General features: G+C 38.7%; 1 protein-coding gene across 1 annotated transcript; it reads left to right on the top strand.

Moving 5' to 3' along the window:
- The first annotated feature begins 1,917 nt into the window (after positions 1-1,917).
- LOC139147388 (glutathione S-transferase Mu 1-like) lies at positions 1,918-13,362 on the top strand. Its single transcript, XM_070718471.1, has 9 exons — positions 1,918-2,052; positions 6,146-6,221; positions 6,670-6,734; positions 9,209-9,290; positions 10,436-10,536; positions 11,562-11,657; positions 12,057-12,146; positions 12,439-12,459; positions 12,964-13,362. Exons 1-9 carry the CDS (start codon positions 2,017-2,019, stop codon positions 13,051-13,053), a joined length of 657 nt encoding a protein of 218 aa, XP_070574572.1. The 5' UTR covers positions 1,918-2,016; the 3' UTR covers positions 13,054-13,362.
- Positions 13,363-24,781: the final 11,419 nt, after the last annotated feature.

Raw genomic sequence — 24,781 nt, forward strand, 5'->3', positions numbered from 1 at the left:
CTTCTAAGGGAGCGTTCAATTATTATGGCCGGGGGTGGGCCGGCAAAATCCAGGGGGTCACCTCAAATTTGAGAACTGCAAAGGGGGGTCATGTATTTTTCAAACAGCTCAAGGGGGGGGGGTCACTTAATTTTCATAAGTATCCGTCCCGTCAAAAAGCAGTTTCAGTGTTCAGAAATATTCTGGGAAACAAAAATGATTCGTTGCATGATTTCATTCTCTGAAGTTATTCACCTGTAAATCTGAACAAAAGTATAATTATCTGTCACATGAACATCTTGACTTGACAACTCTGAGGCTTGTCTTATTGTAAATTAAGCTCACTGCACTGAGGGCGATGAACAATTCCTATTACTTACATATCAGAGATATAAGAAGTTTTGTCAGGGAAATTATTTAACAGTTACCTGTACTGAGACTACAAGTACCATGAAAGTTAAATAATACTTTAAGGTGAAATTCCAATATCATAATTGTTGTCCACATCTGAACTTTTAAATACCCTATTTGAATCAAGTACATTTGTATCAATTATCAAACACCTATAAAAGCACAAATTAATTTAGTTAGCATTTAAAAAAGATTATTCTTAGTTTTCTCATAGACTCCAATGTATAGTGAATCAACATTTCAACTTCCAAAATCCAATTTCTTGCACACATATCAGCCTTTAACCATTCTAGGCTAAGTACTTTAAAATGACTTATCAAATGTCTATAAATACACAGATTTTGATAGTTTTGTATCGGAAAAAAATTATTCATTTTTCTCATAGACTCCCATGTACAGTGAATCTACATTTTGGTATAATTCCAAAATCCAATTTTTGGCGAACACATCCATTTGTTACCACCCTAATCTAATCAAGCACATTGATATCAATAATCGAGAGTACATAAATACATGGGTTTACCTATTTTTGTATTGGAAAAAAATTATTCATACTTTCCTGACTCATAGACTCCCATGTATAGTGGATGAACATTTTCAGTGAAGTTCCATAATCATATTTCTTGTACACATAATATGCACCTTTAACCATCATATTCTAATCAAGTAAAATAATTGAACATCTGTATGCACAAGTATACAAAGTTTTTCATGGGAAAAAAATTATTCACAATTTTATCATTGACTCCCATGTATAGTGAATGAACATTTTTGGTGAAATTCTAAGGTCAAACTTTTTGTCCGCATGCCAGTTGTAACAACCCTATTTCATTTAAGTACATTTATGTAAATTATCAAATATCTATAAATGCACAGATATAGTTTTGCATTGAACAAGTATTACATACTAGATTTCTCATACATGTATGAGAAAATATATGTATACCATGTATGGTGAATCAACATTATCAACAGCTGATTTTTAATTAAATCCAAATATCAACATTTTGTACACACAGGCGTGCGCAAAAATATTGCGATCCACCAGTAATTTCTGTCCACCCCTTTGAGGGGTAATTTCAAAATTATAGCAAGTCAGAAGGGGCAATCTGATCATTAACACCTTTTGAGTTTTTGTAAGGAAGGTCATTTGAAAAAATCTAAGCTCTTTTCTGGGGGATTCTATTGCTCCATACCCCCGAGGTGTTTGTGTGTGCAGCTTTACTCAAGCAATGGGGGAGGGGTCATGAAATTTTTGTCATCTTAAAAGGGGGTCATCAAGTTTTTGGTACAATGGATAGGGGGGTTCACTTATTTTGACTGATGCGCATCTAGAATTTGCCGGCCCATCCCGGGCCATAATAACTGAGCGCTCCCTAATACCTACCACGGCCGCCGCCGTGTATCGAACCCATTCTCGCGAGCCAGACCATGATTTCCGTTCCGTAGCGCTAAGCTGTTGCCGTAAAGAGGCATGTGGTTTACGACGATGATTGAACCACACATTCCAGTCACGGTCGCCCTCCCCACCAACTACAATACACATTTCCCATGATGCTCTGCTCAAGTATGTTGATTGTCAATCGATATAGTACCATATCCCGTTGCATAAGATAAGAAGTCACCATGCCAGTCTTAATTGCATATTGGAAAATTCGTGGCGTGAGTATCCTGTCACATTGACCTATTGGTGGCGTTAGTATGTTGTCACATCGACTTAATAACGTTCTTGCACTCAGCACTTTCGCTTTTACACTATAGTGGCACCATGAAATGAGGTCAATCCAGCCATGTCTAGTTCCACTCACGGTGCAGAGACCGTGTTCCACTGTCGCTGCGGATTTGCAGCGTATGGATAGCAGCAAGTCGAACTCTTCAGTTGCTTGATCATTTAAGCAGGACACAGGAGACCCACACTTCATATGATGCCGTGGAGTCCGCGGGCCATGGAGATATGAGGTCCAACCTCTTTTGTAACAGGGCCATAAATGGAGCTAAGCTCTGCGTGGCCATGGGCATGTGGTTAGGCCGACAGTCGGTAACACAAGGCCTTCCACGCAGAACAAGGGCCATACATGCACAGGCGACACGTCTCTGCGCGATCGTTGCTGATACAGAGAAAGCTTTCTCTCTTTTACTGTGAATCAGTACCGATCGCGAAGCAACGAGTCGCGTACCTGTGTATACATGTATAATCGAACTAAGCCAGTGTTCACCCATGGTGCCAGTAATTTTGACCGCCTAGACTAGTATTGAGCCAGTGGAATGTAGCGTTAGCGGAAATGGACCGCGACGGCGACCTTGGTGAAATGTCAACGACGTCTCGATTGATTACATCACAGACCCCTCTGTGTATCATACATTGTGGACGTACATGGAGACTCATGTATGCATGGATGTACAAAATATGCAACTGAGGCGGCGTCGTTGCCCGTGTAGTCTAGTCTCCGGCGGCCTTCGGAATTTTTTGGCCTTCCCCCACAGACTCCTGAAGGCAAAAATACTCCGGCCAGGGACAAGACGATTGCTCGTGTTTGTACACGTGGCCTATCGATCGCGCTTGGGTCAGGGGTCATCGCCAGGGACTCGTTGCGAGCGCAGGCTTTCTCTGTAGTTTACCTGCTACGACACCGTGGGTGCTGTTGATTTGGCTCATAAAAATAATAAAATACGTGTATCCCGCTGAAATTCCGACGTTTGCTGTTCTTGCTTGGTTTGGATGCCTTTCTTCATATGACACGACAAAATAGACTGGCCCCAGTCGCTTGGCTTGTCTCGTCGGGAGCAGCTCATACGACCTAAGCTTTATAGCTCTGGGTGACAGAGCTGTGTGTTACCGGCGTTATACGGATGCCATAACGGCGGTAACACACAGCCCTGCCACGCAGAGCTAATACGACCCCTGTCCGTTTCGACCTCAGTATTAAATTCACACAGTTTGTGGTCACCTCGTCCCGGTAGTAAAATGCAGGCACCACGGCCTAGCGCCTACGCGTACGCGGAGACATTTGTCGTGTACACGTATGCATTTGCCAACTGTAATGTTGGCATGTACACACACTGGGGAAAGATAAAAGTCCATTGGGATGGGGATTATGGTTGTTTTGTGCAACAGTTTACCTTATTTGATTTTATTAATTTTGACTGTGATATTTCAAATAAAGAGTTCAACTCCACACCGTCTGACTGCTTTATATTATATTACCGACAAGTCCTTATCTCATCTCCAACTTGTGTATACACCACTGTAATTGCTCCGAAAACATTGCCAACTTGCTAATCCGCTGTCCGTATCAGCGGATTAAGTGATTGAGTCAACACCAGAGCCGTCCCACACGTCCTTATTTTAATGCGTAGGGGGTGTCGTCCATCCTGATACAGAAAATTTTGCATTTTACACATGAAAATGGGGTTATTTCAAGTGGTGGCTATTTTGACTTTTAATGAAGAAACAAGATGTATTAGGCACGAAATCATTGCCCATTATTACCTTGTGAAGAGATACAAGTGAATTTATCCCAATAGGGAAACTTTTGATTTCAAAGAAATGCAAATTAACGAAAAGTATCGAAATACAGCCTCTGTATGTAAATATGCTTCTCAAGTAGCTGGGATTTCTAATGTTTCAGAAATACCACATTACTTCAAATTCAGGATATGGGTCTTCATTTTTGAATGCGTCTTCTATTTGGATATTGACAGGTGTATCGTATAGCATGTATAATGCCATAATACAAAAGGGGGATTATTGTAAGACACTGCAAATGTGAAAAAGCCACGCTATGGTTAAAACGCACACGATTTGCTCCGAGATTTCCAGAAATTCGACGTGTGAACGGCGTTAATTTCCGTCCAATCTCATACATGACACCTGCCAATGTATAGCGACTGCCTTTATGTCGAAAAAAGGTTGAAAAGCTCTGCTATTTAATACAGAGAACGCATATTTTCACAAATCGTAGTTTCAGAATGTCGAATTGACCTCTGTTCTAAATGTTAATATTTACTGCCAATCATGATTAGTCAAACTGGGCGTTCTTGATCCCTGCGGAGCACAACATAAATCCTAAATTAAGGGTGTTATCAATACATTTTTAAGTAGGTCTGTATTTGACGGCAAATTCTTGCGCCCTTGTCCAACCCTCCTCACATTGCATTACAAATGTTGTACTGAAAATTATTAGAAATTGAATAAAGAGTAGTTTTTGAAACATTCCAAATTTGGGGATTGCAGGAAGTATATATGCACAACAAACACCTTAGTCGACAAGTCATGATAACCCTAGCACGTCATTGTAAAGAACAACAATGGTCTCATGATATCCGGTGCAGGATACACATATATGGACAAGCTGAATTGAGTATTCAAGATATTTTCAGGCGTAAGGATGAGAAACAGTAGCAGAAGCAAAGCAAATATATAATGCTACTGACTGTTTCAAATTGAAACACTTGGTACATGTAAAACAACAGCGAAAATCTCTGTCAAAATATTAATAAAGTATATTCAGGGCATTAATGAAATGTAATGAATTTACATTGTAGATGTCATGAAAATGTCGTGAGCCGAAAATGAAAGATGTTGTGAAGGAGGTTGCCAGAAGGGCGCGCCGACTGAAAGATCTTATACAAATGGTGTGGCCGAGGAACACGCTGAAAATTTAAAATGTTATAAAATGGGGCGCATGGAAGGCGCGCCGAAAGTAAAATAAATACAAAAACAAACAAACAAACAAGCAAGCAAACAGACAAACTTAAAGTAATTGTCCATGAAATTTCATTTTACTTCAGATCTGCTCGTAATCTGTTTATTTTCTGTGCCATGCCTGACTGGATTTTTTTCAAGGGCAACACTCTCCCCTCCCCCCGAAACATTCCAAACCCCCAATGATATCCAATAACTAACGTTTCATGCTGATTTTGCTGGGGGCCCACAAACCGTTGTAGACTCTCGGGCACAGCCCCTCGTTCGCTACACAGCTCTTCCTGGACCATATGTGATGCGCCCTCAGCGGTCGGTTGTGCATGTTGCGACCCAACCTTGTCCTCATGTCTTTATGAATGCCGCCCTGGGTAACTAATCTTGATAAGTGTCAGTTTTTCATTGCATATAACCAATAACTCATGAACTTAAAAATAAATCTTTGACGAAGCCATTGTGAAAGGTGGATCCGTCGAATTTCATACTGATAATCGTGTACTAGTAGTACCAAGTAAAGCGTAATTAAACTGCATCACACCGCAATAAGTTTCCAAACCCGACTTTTCCCGAATGCGTGTCGATTTCTTTGAAAGTCGTTCACATTTACAACTTTAAAAAAGACTGATTTCAAATCGTGATTTTGATCAATGATCATCGTGGGTTCAGGCGGAGAATCGCTGCACCAGGAACATTGTCAGTTCACACCTGCTTTCATAGCTCCCAGTGTCCTCCGTTCAACTATCTATCAATGTTTGCTTTGTCAAACAGAAAACAAGCTGACCCTGACTAATTTTTCACTGAAAATGACATCTCATTCAGAACATAATTGCAGTGACAGAAGGTGGTTTACGGAGCTCACACGAGTCAAAACCAATATTATTGTTCATGAATGTATTTATTCAATAATATTGGGTAAACGGTGCACAACCAAGCACAATGCAGAATTGACAGGAGTTGGAATGATAAGGAAAAAGACAAAGGTTCATGACATAATTTGTTCCTTAATCGCAATTTCTGAAGTGAATTCACGTGATACTGTGTTTTGCTTTACAGCTGGCACAGCCAATGCGCTACCTTGTGGAATATGCTGGAATAGATTACAAGGAGAAACGATATGAGGTTGGACCAGGTGAGTTAATAGCACATGTAGCGTTACAAGGCATCAATAAACATAAAAAAAGAGTAGAAATGATCTTAATATTGTTGATAACAGTCCAGTATTTTGTCTCTTTGTTCTTTCCCAGTTATTATCATTCCTAAAAGGTTTATTCACGGAAAACTGGGTCTATGCATGTGATAAATATATAATCCCCCGTATTCCTCACTCATGTGTCTGCGTCGCGGACTCGTGTAGCGGCCGTACACCCCACCGCCTACGGCTCGTAGGGATACGGAGGCTACACGGGGAATCACTCGTCCGCGACGCAGCCACACTCGTTCGGAATACGGGAGGATTATATATAAATGTACATTATTACATACATATATACTCACAAACATACATACACACATTTAATTGATGTCTGTGTAGGCCTAAATAGTTGAGTATTGTCATATTATCTGTTGTTGCCTTCCAGCGCCTGATTTCAGTCGTGAGTGTTGGTTTAGTGAGAAACACACTTTAGGTCTCCCATTTCCAAATGTGAGTATCGAATACAAAACTAACAGTATGATTTATTTATGCAATAAAGCACACCCAGCGATGGTATACCACGAGATTTTGACCAGTTAATGACATGTATGCACGAGCGATAGCGAGTGCATATATGAAGTGAAATGGTCAAAATCGAGTGGTATACCGTCGCTGGTGTGATTTATTGCTATTATATCATAACAGTATATTGAAATTCTGGCTTGGAACGTCATAAAAGGAATTTTCCTCAAGCTGAGAGCTAGCGCGCATGCCAGCCGTGGTATATCGCCAATATACCACGGTTCTTTTCGCGTCTCGACCAATCAGATTGCTGTATTTGCAACATCAATATACTGGTATGATATAAGGCCAAAGAAAACGTGCTGTTCCGATTACCCGACCTACCCCAATTTTATCCCCCCGAACCTAGCCTTTTTAGAGCTTCGCAAACCAGGAAGTAAAAATAATGATATAAAAAAACGTGAAACACTTGAAACTAATTTTAGTTCGATTTTGATACTTTTTGGTCTACTTCAATATAATGCTGTTGAAACATACCACGTGTAAATTTCCGTACGCTGATTTTGCATATGAAAGCCTATCTGCCAGTTGAGAGTTACGTTCACAAAGTTCATTGCCCTAGCCCGATAAGGTTTCTGTGTCATATCATCTCTGTATGATTGAGAAAAGGAGACAGACTGAAGGTTTTGTGCATCATATGAATGTCCATAACACTCTGAAAATAATTCTAATAGTAAACTTGACACAAAAAATTGGACTTTACTGTTACAGAAACGCGTTCAGTGCATTGAAGCACGGAGGTAGGAAGAGATGATTGAAGCCTGGAAGCTGTGGTGTCAATGGGCCCGGTTTTTGAATTCAGTGAACAGACACCGACTCATTTTTCGGGGCAAATAAACCCTAAAATTAACTGTCGGTGACAACCATCCTTTCTGTTTGTTATTTTCCCCATTCTAAAATGACTGAAAAAAATAAACTCGAGCAAATCTTACATCGAAAAAACTTAACTACGCCAGTTCAAAACAAGGAATTTGACCCTCTAAGTTGTTCGTTTTAGCTCTACTGAGTCTGCGCACAAAACTACAAAACCAGCTAGGTCACTACAAAAATACAGCTCACTGGTTTGCAAAGGGCAATGTTGATCCAAACTTACAGTAGTGAGGGATGATATACGCACAGTAAAAACGTGACAAAAAAGCACTTTATTTTTTTCAGAAGCTACAAAACATTCTTTTATAACTACAATAGATTTTTTTCGTGGTTTGTGTAGTGCAGACAGTTCAGTAAAAAATGAAAAAGATCCCTTGAAGGTACAGTGGGAATGGCTGGCTGTTGTTAATTTTGATGTTTGAATGTACATTAAGCCCTATGAAAGGAAACTTACAGAATATGTGCAAACAAACATACAGAATATTTAAGCATGAGGGAATATTCTACAATTTTAAGGGATATTAAAGCTTATGAATATTAATGAGCCGTCCGCCACTCGTGGAAGCCCTAAACATTCACAACAGTGATACCCAAATTTGTTGACTTTTGAAAAAATCTTATAGAGGATGGTGTTTGCAGCCAGCTAGCAGCTTGGATTGTTGTAAGCAAGTGATTTATGGCTTGTAGTATGTATATCACAAGTGACATCACTGCAACATTAAAACTTACATAAGATGTCCTTAAATGTTTCAGTTATATCCCCCCCAAAAATTTAAAATCCCCCTCGAAAATTCCAGGAGAGGGGGACCAATCCCCCCGGTATAGTATCCTAGATGAAACACAGCCTTGAAGACAGTAAATATTGTGTTGTGTCAGTTCTTACAAGTCAGAATTACCTGTGGATAAACAGTCAACTTTCCTGTCAAAGAACTGTAATTCAGCCATATCAATTTCCGTGGCAGTCTAATAAACCACACACACTTCAATTCTACCGATGAATATTTTATTTTAATAAATTGGTATTCAATTTGAGTGCATTTCATGAGGAAATTGTTCACACGAAGTTTGTTTGAACGCATACAAAATGCACATTGAGAAATAAAAAAAAAATGAAAAAAAATTCCCTACCTACCTACCCACCCTATTTTTGAAAACCATGTAATCGGAACAGCACATTTTTTCGGCCTAATGAAAGGTATACAAGGGGAATTTGTGAGTTTTGTTAAGTTTGCTCGGTCAATGTACATGTATTAGATTCTTCCTTATTAGTGTGTTATATCAACTCGTGTGACCGTTTGTGGCTTGAACAATGCAATTATAGAGGTGTGTCGTAGGAAACGCACATTAGAACAAATACATGTGGTATGCAAGCATAGACATTCTCGCTTCTACTGTCTACGATGCAAGGTAATAGAACGTTTACATATTTATCAGTACAGTGAAAGATCAGAAACGTTGTCTGAAAGCAGGCCATAAAGTATACACTTCAAGTTTATATAAACCAACAAAGACACTTTATTATTTGCCCACAGCTTCCCTACATGATTGATGGAGATGTCAAATTGACGCAAAGTAACGCCATTCTGAGGTATCTGGCACGCAAGGCAAATCTCCGTAAGTCACGTGTAAATTCGTCCAAACCTCAACGCATGAGCAATCCCAATACTCTCAATTTTCGCAAAAATGTGTGTAAAAAGTTCGTAGGTTCTTATACCAGCCCGAACTGTGTGTACTTCCACTATTTCAACTTAATACAAACGAACTTGTGCATGATCCTTTCGTTGGCGGCAAGTCATTCAATGTATATAGTGACCGCAAGAAGAACGCCGTTAAATGCCACAACGCGTTACATGTAAATTGTGTCGAGACGTATTCCCCGGGGTCGTATTTAGGGTCGTATTAGGTAAACTGAACTGTCATTCACATTTGAAGAATAATTTAGCATTGCTTTTGTCCCGTTTGTCCTTGTCCCATCCCTAAAATCATGTTCAGAATGCTCAAGTTAGCCTGCAAATGGCTAAAGCTATTTTTGTTGCTTAATTTTTATTACGAAAAAAGTATTTGTAAACAACGTTGCATATTGTGCAGAATACGCTGTGCTGATAAGGCTTATAAATCTGATTTTAATATGCTGTAAAAGGAGGGGAGGGAGAGGAAGAACAAATTTACGGGCTTCCTGCACCAAAATTATCGAGCACAGCTTGCTCATTTCAGGTTATGTAGCTCCCTACAACTCATTATTCTGCCGAGATATTTGGATATCGCCATTTGTATGGAGCCTCATATCTTGAAGATGGCGTGCCAGCAACATTTACTTTGAAATTTCGTCGATTTTGTCAGTAAAACAAATTGATGCGACAGCTTTTTCATTGTGTAACCTCAAACGAAAATTAGAGATTTGCTATCACTAACACGAAAAGGAAGGTTTGTCTGTCGCTTTAGGGCGTTTCTTTCCTAGCTTAGACAGACGTGCACACGTTAGGTGCTGCGTTCACCTTCTTTGTTTGCTTTACTTATTCACAGTAATGAAGAAGTAACATGTAATGTTCATGGTGGATATATCTACTATTAAAGGTTTATTTCCGAATAAATTTAAGTTTCATTACAAAAGAGAGAGCATCCACCGTGAACATCGTTCAGTCGACCATATTCGTCCGTACACGACAATTCAAAGCCAACCCTTCACCACCGTCCCTCCACAGTGACCGTGCCATCACACTAGCTGGCTTTTGCTACAACTTCTTCTCTCACTTCAACAGTTGGAACTAGTGACACGGAAGTAATCCGCGTGGACTTAATGGCAGAACAGTCGATGGATCTGCGAAACTTGATGGTGAGACATTTCTACAATCCGAAGTGGGTAAGTTCCCGTCAAATATTGAAGAGTTTTCCTTGTATTTTTGTACGTCAGTGGTTTGGGATCTCTCACAGTCACTGAAAATTCAAACATGTTATGAATGATGTCGTGAAACTAAAATAAAAGCATTTTACGGAGATATCCGATGATGTATGATTATCATATACGAACAGCTGATCTCGGCTTTGAATTCCATCATTTTTTAGCTCACATTTGGTATATGTATATATACCAAAAAGAACTTATATGGTAAGTCGGTGGCGTCTGTATGCCTCTATGTATGTTAGTATGTATATATGTGTGTGTATGCACGCGCGCAGATGTATGTCCGTGCGTCCAAATAAAAACTCCAAAACCGCAGTGAATATCATCTTAGTATTTGGTGTATAGTTGCACCTCAGGGTTGGAGTTGTGAATTTGTCCAAAATAAACATGTCAGTGTCAAAAATATGCATATGAGGTGAAAAGGGGGAAATCTTGCAAATTGCTAAAACTAACCACAAGCCAGAGTTTGTTGAAACTTAGTATGCAGGTTCTTGAAGGTGACCTGGGTTAGATTTGTTCAAATTGTGGTGAAATTTTCATAGCGCAATTTTGCCCATTTTTGGTCGAAAATCATTTTCTCCCAAAGTACCGTTTTGATTGCTGTGAAACTTAATATTCTTGCTCGTAGGGTTGACTTCCTTTGGATTTGTAAAAATTATGGCAAAATTTACATACATTTGTATTTTTAGTGCAAGTTTTCGCTCGCTCTTCCGATTGCTTTGAAACTTGGTATTCATGTACCTAGAGGCAATCTTTATTGAGCTTCTTCAAGTTGTGATGAAATTTTCATATTTGTATTATTTTTTGGCAATTATCACATTTTTGGTCAAAAAATCATTTTCTCTGAAATAGCTCGTGGGATTGCTTTTAAAGTTGGTATGTATGTTCCCAGGGGTAGTATTAGTTACGTATACTCACTCTTGCCTGCCACATCGAACCGTATGCGAGCCAAGTGTCAATTGATGCTTTGTTTTCTATTTCAGGAAGAGATGAAAGAAAATTTTCTGAAGACTGTGGCTGGTTTGCTGAAAGACTTTTCTGATTTTTTGGGACAAAACCCATGGTTTGCAGGTCAAAATGTAAGCTATAAATTGTTTTCCCTTTTACGTCAGACCATCATTGCCGATACTGTATCTTAAGCTTTTTTTCTCTGTACATGCGAGGTAGTTGAATAATTGGGGTAAAATTTAAATTCTACCAAACAGTGCTTATTAATATGATTTGCATAAATTAATACTAATCTGCCTTGGAGGTATACATATCGCACATGTACAGTTTGTTGACTTGGCTATCTTTTCCTCTTCAAAGTCGTGTACGAAGCATAATATTCATTCTTGATAAAGAAACTCGTAGTTTATCAAGCGTTTGAATATTTTATTGCCGCTCCGATACGACTGATACCGGTCTCTATTTCAGATAGAGTCGATCTTGCCAGCAATCGATATGAGCAACTTTTATGTGATATTTGATTATTACAGATCACCTTTGTCGATTTCGTCATGTATGAGTTGATGGACCAACTTCGTGAAGTCGATTCCAAAATACTGGACAGCCACAAAAACTTGCAAGTAAGCTTTGCTTTTCATTTACAGGATTTATATCGTTACTGTCCGATCTACATGTTCGCTCGTCCGCTTATACTCACGATAAATTATTTATATACTAAATGACCGATTGACTAATTTACCGACCTGTAATAATTATCAATCAATCCTCGTAGCTTAAATTCGGAAAATTTTCTTCACTGGTAATTGAAGACAGGGTACTTCAGAGTTTACTCGAGTTGTAAACTGTATGATTGTCAAAGTGTGTGTCTGATGTGATCAATATCAAATTATATTTCTTTTTTTAAATCACCAGGACTTCATGGCAAGGGTTGAGGTAGGTATGACCAACTAGTTAATTTTAGCCTTTAACTTTGAGCTACCTTTGTGGTGGTTTAGTGTTTTGTGGTCGATGGTCAAACATTTCACCATTACAGGTTCCAGACATAGTTATCAGACTGTAAAGCCCTCTTCGGACTAATACAATGGTAATCATCATCATCATCATCATCATAATCATCATCATCATCATCATCATTTTCAAGTTAGTATAGTCTATTTAAATGTACCGACATTCAGCCATTCAATGTAGTTGTCGCAGTTACATTTGTACAATACTTCTTCTACATGAAAAGCATTGCTCTACCACCTGATGGTGATTGTACCGTGTTATAGTCCCAGGTTCTTGCACGCATGCTTGATGTTTCTGAAACCATTTGTGCGGAGAATAATGATAAGGGGAGTTTTACAAAGACATTAACTAACCTCTAGTCTACATTCTCGTAATTTATACTAAGGTTAACTTAAACGATGCATCTTCTTTCTTGTACCATGGTACTAGGAACTGCCAAGAATCGCCGCCTACAAAAAGTCTGACCGCTTCATGAGTCGACCAATCAACAACAAGATGGCCAAATTTGGTTTCGAATAAGTATACACATCGACAGTCGAGAAACTCTCGACTGTCTATGGTATGGTTTCTCGACTATCTCTGTCTATGGTATACACCACAAGAATTGTGTACAAGTAGGCTAACTTTGCCTTTAAGTGAACCAATGGTATCAGGTTTTAGATCGAAGGAAAGAACGACAATGGGGAAGAATCATCACTAGTACTTTTTAAGAGGCTGATAGTTTGAATTTATTTAGAGTCAGGGCACTGTAGATGTAAATTTTAACCATGATGGAAAGCAGGCTTCAGCATCCAAATGAATAAATGTACGTTATATACATTTAATATACGTAGACTACTCCTGTTTTATATTCATGTTTGCCGAAAGCTGTAGGTTTCTAGCTCCCATAGCCATATGTATATATGGCAATGGAAGCTATTCTTATAGGCTAGGGAAATGTCTGTATGTATGTATGTATGTCTGTATGTCTGTATGTCTGTATGTCTGTCCGTCAACATCAAAAACTCCAAAACCGCTGTACATTTCATCTTGATATTTGGTGTGTACATGGATGATGGGCTGTAGATGAGATTTTGTTCAAATGAAGTTGTCATTGCCAAAAATATGCAAATTAAGTGAAAAAATGTAAAAACAGTCAAAATTGAAAAAACTCAATAACCACTGAGCAGATTACATGAAAAATTAGCATGTAAGTACTTTAATTGGGCTGACATGAAATGATTGTGCACATCTTGGGTCAGTATCTTGGACTTGCTATTTTTCATGATTTTTTTTGTAATTTTCTCCCATTTTTGGTCAAAAAATCTTCTTCTCTGAAACCACAAGTCCGATTGATTTGATACTTGGTATGGAAGTGCATAGGAGTGACCTTTCCCAAATTTGGGCAAATCGTGGTGAAATTTGCATATTTTTAGTTTACACGTCCATAGACTCCCATGTATAAGGCAGATCTCCATAGACTCCCATGTATAAGGCCACGAAAAATAAAAATTTAGTTTCTCATCGTATTCATATTGCAAAAAGGATGAAGTGACACAATTTTTAGTCCCCACGGATGAAGTCCAGTGGGCTTATAGATTGGGTCATGTCCGTCTGTTCGTCCATCCGTGAGTCCATCCATTCAAGCAGATATCTCGGATATTTTGACAAAATGTCATGTGACCCTGATGACCTGTGATCTCAAATATACATATTTGTCCATAACTCAGTAACCACAAGTGCTACCACCCTTCATATATGGTATGATGGGACACCTTATGACGCCACATATTGTACCTCATTAATTATGCACATATCTAATTTTGAGGGAGCCAATAGAGCTAGAGGTCTGATTTTTGGTATATAGGGATAACTTAGCAATACAATTTTTGTGACAAAATGTCACGTGACCTCGGTGACCTTTGACCTCAAATATACATATTTGTCCATAACTCAGTAACCACAAGTGCTACACCCCTTCATGTATGTTGTGATGGGACACCTTATGACGCCACATATTGTACTTCATTTATTATGCGCATATCTAATTTTGAGCGAGCCAATAGAGCTAGAGGTCTGATTTTTGGTATATAGGGATAACTTAGCAATACAATTTTTTTGACAAAATGTCACGTGACCTCGGTGACCTTTGACCTCAAATATACATATTTGTCTATAACTCAGTAACCACAAGTGCTACAGCCTTCATGTATGGTATGATGGGACACCTTATGACGCACATATTGTACCTCATTAATTATGCGCATATCTAATTTTGAGCAAGCCAATAGAGCTAGAGGTCTGATTTTTGGTATATAGGGATAACTTAGCAATACATTTTTTTTTGACAAAATGTCACGTGACCTCGGTGACCTTTGACCTCAAATATACATATTTTTCCATAACTCAGTAACCACAAGTGCTACACTCTTCATATTTGGTATGATTGGACACCTTATGACACCACATACTGTACCTCAATAATTATGCACATATCTCATTCTGAGCAAGCCAATAGAGCTGGATGTCTGATTTTTGGTATATAGGGATAACTATAGGAGAGAAATTTTTTGACAAAATGTCATGTGACCTCGATGACCTTATACCTGAAAGATATGTTTATGTCAATAAATAAGTAACCACAAGTGCTATGTCCTTTGTATTTAGTAGGATGGGAGACCTATAACAACACACGCTTTACCTCATCAATTATGTACACATCTAATTCTGGGCAAGCGAATAGAGCTAGAGATCTGATTTTTTGGCATATAGGGATTAATTAGCAGTGTAATTTTTTTTTTTCAAAATGTCATGTGACCTCGATGACCTTTGACCTTGACTATACATATATATGCATATCTCAGTAACCACAAGTTCTATACCCTCCAATTTTGATAGGATATTAGACCTTAAGATGTCACATCTTGTACCTCATTTATAATGTGCATATGTATTTCTTGGCTGGCCAATACTGCTAGAGGTCTGATCTTTTTTCCCGATTTAGAACCATAACTTAGACATGCCTCATGTGTTTCAAATTGGGAACAATGACATAGACCTATGTGCCCATAGATGTCAATATATACACTCCAGTGATACTTCTTAATGACCACATTTGCCCCATCAAGACTAATACTCCTATTACAAGTGGGGACTATGTCATTGTAAATGACTTGTTGAGTTAATGGTTGTATCACAGTATTCGATATATCTAATTCTGTATTTTTTCCATTTTATATTCTGAATAAATACATTAAACATATTTCACTGTCTCCAGTACATTACATTTAAGTATTTTCACTTCATGCACTTTATCCCTTTCACACATGTTCAAATATCTGACCAGAGAACAAACACTAACACTAAATAGTCCAGGATGGGAGCTACAGTGTCATTGACGCTATTTTTTATTTAAGCTGTTGGTGATTTTAAAGATGAGTGGTGGGAACATGGTGTTGTCACAAAGAAGGAAAGGGATTTTAGTCGAACAAATATTCAATTATTAAATGAAAGTGAGGTTAAGGTCCGTGTATCAAGTTATCGTGCACATCAGAAATTTAGTCGACATTTGTATTATTTTCTCAAAAACAGCATTGTATGCCATGCATATAGTCTTGGTAATGGTAAGGCTTTCAGAATATTGTATAGGAAGAAGGATAAATCAAAGTGAGACTTGAGTGGACACCGTGGGTCATTGGCTCGCTCAAAACTAGATATGCACATAATTAATGAGGTACAATATGTGGCGTCATAAGGTGTCCCATCATACCAAATATGAAGGGTGTAGCACTTGTGGTTACTGAGTTTTGGACAAATATGTATATTTGAGGTCAAAGGTCACCAAGGTCACGTGACATTTTGTCAAAAAAATTGTATTGCTAAGTTATCCCTATATACCAAAAATCAGACCTCTAGCTCTATTGGCTCGCTCAAAATTAGATATGTGCATAATTAATGAGGTACAATACGTGGCGTTATATGGTGTCCCATCATATCAAATATGAAGGGTGTAGCACTTGTGGTTACTGAGTTTTGGACAAATATGTATATTTGAGGTCAAAGGTAATTGAGGCCACATGACATTTTGTCAAAAAAATTGTATTGCTAAGTTATCCCTATATACCAAAAATCAGACCTCTAGCTCTATTTGCTCGCTCAAAATTACATATGCGCATAATTAATGAGGTACAATGTGTGGCGTCATAAGGTGTCCCATCATACCAAATATGAAGAGTGTAGCACTTGTGGTTACTGAGTTATGCACAAATATGTATATTTGAGGTCAAAGGTCACCACTCACATGACATTTTGTCAAAAAAATAGTATTTCTAAGTTATCAATATATACCAAAAATCAGACCTCTAGCTCTATTGGCTTGCTCAAAATTAGATATGTGCATAATTAATGAGGTACAATATGTGGCGGCATAGGGTGTCCCATCATATCATATATGAAAGGTTTAGCACTTGTGGTTACTGAGTTATGGACAAATATGTATATTCGAGGTCAAAGGTCACCCAGGTCACGTGACATTTTGTCAAAGCGTCTGAGATATCTGCGTGAACGGATGGACTCACATGGATGGACTAACGGACTGACATGACCCAATCTATGAGCCCCCTGGACTTTATCTGTGGGGACTAAAAACTGTGTCACTGCATCCTTTTTGCAATATGAATACGATGACAAACTAAATTTTTATTTTTCTTGGCCTTATACATGGGAGTCTATGGACTGCCTTATACATGGGAGTCTATGGACTGCCTTATACATGGGAGTCTATGGACTGCCTTATACATGGGAGTCTATGGACTGCCTTATACATGGGAGTCTATGGACTGCCTTATACATGGGAGTCTATGGAGGTGAAAACTAAAAAGTCCTCTTACACGGCCAAATTTGATCGCATTGTGAAACAAATCGACGTGCATCTGTATGAGGTAGAGTACTATCCTTGTACCAAGTTTGAACGAAATCGCTCCAGGCGTCTCTGAGATATCTGCATGAACGGATGGACGGACATGACCAAACCTATAAGTCCCCCCGGGCGGTGTCCGTGGGGACTAATTAAGTATGTGTACAGTCACATCAAATTTGGTTCAATATTTCTTGAGATATAGCCCTATGGCAAAAAAGTCATAAAATATGCAAATGAGCAATTAATTAATAAGCCACACCCACCAAAATCTAATCAGATCTAAGTCTCATCATGATACTACCAAATACCAAATTGCATGACATTGGACGTAAGGGTTCTTAAGTTATGAGTGGAACAAAATCTGTCTACGGACGGACGGACAGACGGACGGACAGACGGACACACACACAGACATTGTGGCAACAAAGGACACCTTTGGTGCTTTGCTCCACGGTGTCCAAAAATGGGATTGGTTTTACAGAACAATAGTAATGAAAATATCAAAAATCATAGTTATGATCTCTTTACGAAATTTATTTCCGGCATTAGGAGATTGTCACACACACACACACACACACACACACACACACACACAGACTCTCTCTCCTCTCTCTCTCTCTCTCTCTCTCTCTCTCTCTCTCTCTCTCTCTCACTCGCACGTATTATTGATTGCGTTCTTCAAGTATAGAGGCTTGATGTTAGGAATGGATTGTCTTTGAAAACTTCACTTTTGCATCTTGATATGCCGACTAGAGACGTATGGTTCATTAAAGTAACAAAGTAAGGAAATTCTAATCAAAATAATAGTTTTTAATAAAAGACTGCTTCCATGGGTGTTTAACAGAAGTGTCCAGAAAACGTTTAATCCATGATACACGAAATGACTTAAGAGAAACAAACACATCTGGGGCACGTGGGCCACCATACTGAATATCTGACATCATTACTTTCCCTGCAATTATATCTTTCCCTTTCCAGTTAAACGAAAACGTTTTACTATTAACCTCATTCAACAAATCTTCTTGGGAACACTTGTCATGTGCATAAGGTAGACAATCTTAGATACAGCTAGACTCTTAACCACCTGGATTTTACCTAAAATGGTAAGATCATGTTGACGCCAGAAGTTAAGAGCCAATTCTTAGTTTTCTAGCATAATTGACTTGAGTGGCCCACTCTCTATCGTAAGAAATAAAAACTCCAACAATTTTGATTGGTTCATCAGGCCATTTGATTGCAAATAATTTATGTTTCCTTTTCTTCCATTTCCCAAGCCAGATAGCCTCTGTTTTTTTCTACATTTATGTGAAGACCAGATACATTAGAGAAAAGTTCCAAAATTACAAAAAGAAGAGCCACGGAGTCCTCATCAGCTAAAGTAAAGGTTAAATCATCTGCGAAAGCAAATTCCTTTACTTCATCTCCCCCGTATGGAAACCAAGGATACCAGGATTCTTTCGAATCGCAATTAAAAGTGTTTCAAGGGCTAAAATACATAAAGCAGGTAAAAGTGGGTCTCCCTGGCAAACTCCACGTTCGATGCTCAAATAACCACTGGTGTAACCATAATTAATAACTGAACTCTCAATATCTTGATAGTGTATCTTGATCCAACTAATAAATGACGGACCAAAGTTAAAAGTTTCAAGACACTTATAACGAAAAGGCCACTCTAAGGGATCAAATGCTTTCTGAAAGTCCACTGCCACAAGAATCCCTCTAAAATCATGCTCCTCAGTACAAGTCATGATTTCCTCAATTAACCGAATACAATCGGAGATATCCCTCCCCTTAACAAATGCAGAATGAGTAAAATGAATTATACCAGGAGAATTTTTTCCAGACGCTTAGCAATACACCGAGAACCAATCTTTGCATCAACATTAATCAGAGAAACGGGCCGACAGCTTTTTATGAACTGCTTATCTTTACCTTTTTTCTCGATTGAAGTAATTGTACTTTGGCGTTGTAAAGTTGAAAGTTTACCACTCTCGTGATAAAAAATTAGAGAATTAACAACAAAAGGACCAATCTCATACCAGAAAGCAAGATAAAAGTCAACTGTAAGGCCATTGTTACCAGCCGTTTTCCCTTTTGACCTGCCACATAGGACTTTATAGGCTTCATTCATTGTGATAGGACCTTCACACAAAGTTTCTCGTCCATATATAACCTTGGAATATCATCGTTAATGAACTCTTTAAAACCATAATCGTCATTATTACCAGGGTGAGTGGACTTGTACAAATTACAATAAAAATACTTTAATTCTGACAAAATCTCTGTGGTCTTGAATAACATTTCCCTGAGAACCAATTACCCTTTGAAGATGGGACTTATTACAATTCCTTTTCTCCATACCTAGGAAAAACTTGGTGCTTTCTTCACCCTTTTCAACCCACTGAGCACGGGAGCGGATTATAACACCTTGAGCGATGTAGCCATAAAGTTGATCAAGCTGTGTACTTATCTGATTAAGCTTATCCAAATTTGAAGGGCTAGGGTCCAGGCTACAAAGTCTATCAATTTCTGAAAAAAAATCTTCTCTGATTCATGAATTTTGGCCGTGCGCTCCTGTGACTTTTCTTTGCTATATTCAATGGTGAAATGCCTAATGCGATACTTTGAAATGCCCCAGAAGAGACTTTTAATATCAATGGGCATGTACTCAAGAATCCGTTCATCAAGTAAATCTTGCAACTGATAAGATGAATATAGACTGGGTCATCTAAAAGACTGCTATTAAACTCCCAAAACGACGGCCCAACGTGCAGCTGGCTACATCCTCATGGAGCAGGTGTCGAATGAACAAATGCAGTCCCATCGATTAACAGCTTGCCTCTTTTGAACAGCGGTCGTTTCCCTTCATTAAAAGCTTGTTGCATGATGCTACGAACTTTCCGCCTGGCCTCAAAATCATACGGACATCCATCTTCCATCAAAATATTGTGAATCCTTGCGATTCTGTCCAGCGGTCTTTAAGATGGAGTGTCTCTCGCTACGATAAATAAACCTGGCAACAATATGCCGTGGTCTTGAGACAGGCAAATCTCTTGGTGGATGAGAAGGCACACGATGCGCATTTTCAATGTGTATACGTCGGCCATCTTGAATTTGTCTTGAAGAATAGATTTTACAGTCTGAATACAGTTCTCAGTTTTTAGTCCCCGCGGACGAAGTCCGGCGGGGACTTATAGATTGGGTCCCGTCCGTGCATCCGTCGTCCGTCCGTCCGTCCGTCCGTCCGTCATCAACAGTTTCTCAGACACTGCCAAACTAATTTTGTTCAAACTTGGCACAAAGGCATAGCACTATGACCTACAGATGCACGTCGATTTATTTTGTGATACGATCCAATATGGCACGAGGCGGCCATTTATTGCGATTTTTCATGTCTTTGGACCATAGCTCAGACATCCTTGAGCACATTCTGCTCAAACTTGGCACAAAGGCATAACATTATGGCTTTCATATCCATGTCAAATTATTTTGCGATATGTTTCAATATGGGCGCGTGGCGGCCATTTTGTTGCGATTTTTCATGTCTTTGGACCATAACTCAGACATCCTTGAACAGATTCTGTTCAAACTTGCCACAAAGGTATAACACTATGGCCTACATATGCATGTCAAATTATTTTGTGATGCAATCCAATATGGCCACGAGGTGGCCATTTTGTTTGCGATTTTTCGTGTCTTTGAACCATAACTCAAAGATCCTTGAACCGATTCTGTTCAAACTTGACACAAAGGCATAACACTATGTCCTACATATGCATGTCGAATTATATTGCGATACGATCCAATATGGGCGTGAGGCGGCCATTTTGTTGCGATTTTTCATGTCTTTGAACCATAACTCAGACATCCTTGAACCGATTCTGTTCAAATTTGGCACAAAAGCAAAACATTATGCCCTTCATATGAACACCAATTTCGTGATATGATCCAATATGGCCGACAGGCGGCCATTTTTTTGCGATTTTTCATGTCTTTGAACCATAACTCAAACATCCTTGAACCGATTTGGTTCAAACTTGGCACAAAGGCAAAGCACTATGGCATACATATGCATGTATCAATTAAGCTTGCGATAGGATCCAATATGGCTGCAGAACTGCCATTTTGTTGGAATTTTGCATGTCTTTGAATCGTAATTCAAAGGTCATTACACCCATTTTGTCCAAACTTGGCACAAAGATCAAGCACTATGGCATACATATACATGTCAATTTACTTCATGACATGTTCCAATATGGCTGCCAGATTGTCATTTTTTTCCAGTATCGCTGTCAGATGGTCATTTTTGGATTTTTTCATGTCTTTGAGGCTTAATCATCTGCAAATATTCTTTAACCAATGTTGTTGAGACTTGGTACAAAGATAAGTACTATTGCATACATATGCATGTCTGCTAATTTTGTGCTGTGCTCCATATGGTCAATAGACAGCCATTTGATTAAATTTCGGTGTGATTTTTTTATGTCTTTGAAACATAAACATAGGTCACTGTCCTTGATGGACTGATTTTGTTCAAACATGATACGAAGATAAAATACTATGGCTGCATTCTTGTGCACATTAATTTGTTTCATTATATGATCCGAAATGGCTGATTACAACAACATACCCGATCCCATACCATTTCGAAAATTCCACCAAACCATGTGTATAGTACGTGCCATCATGACACTGGAGGCAGTAAGGGCATCGTTATGTGTGATGTAATCAAAAGTTCCTTGAGTGGTCATTACCGGCAGAGATGAGTCATTTATTGATGTTCCTCAGATTACTTTATTATGCAAGTGACAGGCCTGATGCACCCGTTGCATCAATGTCATTCCACAGCTACCTAGACCACAGCTACCTAGACACCAAAGATTATAACAAAATGGACAAGCGGGGACTGTGTCATCAACGATGACTTGTTTTTTATTCTGGAATACCACCAAATCTCAAGTTGAACATTTTCGTATATCTTTGAAGACTGACCATACCGTTACTCACATCTCTCAGCTTACTTTCAAGTTGATTCGTCTTGTCTTCAAGTTGAGACACTGTATGGCGAAGCTCACTGACCTCAGCACACGTGGAACTCAGACCAGTTTCCGAATCTTTGTGTGTCCATATTGACCAATCTGTCAAGCAATTCCTTTTTGGCCAAAGCGACCCTGTCAAGCTTTGTTTCTAAAGACTCGCTCCGAGATTTCATGTTGGAGTCCAAGTCGTCAATACGTTGGCGGATGAACTCTCTCAAACCAACTTCAATCTCCGCGTCCTTCATGGCCACGTGCTCACCGATTCCTGCCCCTTCTCTGGCGGTTGACTTCGAAGAGTTGACCACGAACTTGTCCAGTTTCTGTTGCGGTCGCTCTGGTATTGGTCTGGGCTGGCTCATTATTATTACCTTAAATCTTCCCTCTTGTGACAACAAAGTCAAAAATTCGGTTCAAAAAGTCGGTTCAAAAGCTTCGAAACCGGGAGCCCCTGAGTCAGACACACACGTCTACTAGCCACGAGACATGAAAGCACCCTCTCGGGTGGCCGCTTTTTAAAAACGGTGCCATCACATGGGCATTTGAATACCAAGGAACGCCCCTTTGACAATAGATGGGCATATTTAGATTACAGGTGACTGTATACCTTTGAAACGTCACAGTGCTTTTACCGTGCAAGAGTTCATGAATCGACGCCTTCCAGAGGCACATCTCCGGACCTTCCTATGTAGAAATATCAAGGTCAATGAGTGTTTCAAAGAAAACTTAGAGGTTAGAAACGACATACTTGACTTTTTTGTCCAGATTCCGGACTTCAAGGAAACTGCTGCAAGGAACGATGTCGATAATATTGAGGCATTCCTGAAGGAATCTTGTGTCATGGTTAGTAGTGATATAATATTCCCAGCGAAAGAGGAAGTTACAGTGTTCGTTAAAGAATAAGTCATGACACTATTCACTGTCATAAGTATACTTTTATGGTCAATGTGTATCCATTGGTCAAGATTAAGAACACAACTTTGATCTAAGTTCCAAATATTCTACTCTAGGTATCAAAGCCACTTTGTCTTGAAGCTTTGAAATAATCTTGTTTTGTTTTGTTTTTGTTTTTGCTGTGAAAGAATTTTGAGTTTGGACCTTAATCTGAATCTCAACTTGAACATATCTGTAATGTGAACGGTTGCTTATATTATCATATTTCTCTACCAGGTTAGTCATTAATAATAACATTTATATTGGCGATATTCTCGTCACCTGCAGAATGCTTATAAAATTAACTGTGTACACTATACTATTGAAGGTAACCACTCAATTCATCTGTAGTACACTTATACTCGATTTTTTTAAAGACCTTACTGCTAAAATATGACATCTTACAAGAATATTTAAAATTTAGTTTTAATATGATGATGGCTTTCATGTGTACACATCATTGCAAAAGAGGGTGCATATAAATATAATTGATAAATCTGCATACGTTTGATTTAGCATGCTTTCTTGTGAATTTTATCAAAATGTACAATGATAATGAACTTTTCTTTGTTTCTAAAGTAAACATGTTACTGGTATTGAATAAAATAGGCTCTGAATATTGAAGACGATAGAATTTATTTTGTCCACTTATTTTAAGCTCTTCTTATCCTAAACTAAAATGACGTCAGCGACAGTCGATTTCAATTTACAATTCGTGCCTGGACAAAGGAAATCAGATTTAGGGCTGTAAAAATTATATTTTAGGCTGTATGGTGTAATATACTATTAAAATCGAAGTAAAAGACCATTTAATGATGTCTATTACTGTCATATGTTTTTCTAAGTTGTATATAATCATGGATAGAACATGGTCCGGTACACTAAAACGGCTGATATAGGAGAATGAATCTTAGAAAATATAAAAGACATAAAGAGACCCTCAAAGATATTTTCATTGTTACGTGCGTCGAACAGTTCATACATACAGGTGTAGTCAGTTAAAGTTGCAACTCAGTTTGAACACTGCTTCGGCCCCTTTGCTAAACACTCATTTGCCTAATTTTGCCAAAATCCTAAGCGTATGGCTCACTTGAATTTATCTACTATTTCTCATTGATGTCGGGGAAAAAGCAAGTATAATTATTCAAAAACAAAGGAGCAGACTTACCTCGAGGAGAACGCTTAGCCTCATATATTGTAAATCACCTTTGGAATCACCCACTGTTCACAAATGTTCAGTTTCGTATCCAGTTAAAAAGTCGTTACTGTAAAAAGTCATATCTTTTTAGTGTGTTCCTTCCCGTGGCTAACCAGTAGGTTTTCACATTTTATTGTCCGCTTACATGATTGTGGCTGTATGGTCTGTATGAGACTTTCCTTA

Source organism: Ptychodera flava, chromosome 13 (assembly GCF_041260155.1).
Source record: "Ptychodera flava strain L36383 chromosome 13, AS_Pfla_20210202, whole genome shotgun sequence".
Taxonomy (NCBI): Eukaryota; Metazoa; Hemichordata; class Enteropneusta; family Ptychoderidae; genus Ptychodera; species Ptychodera flava.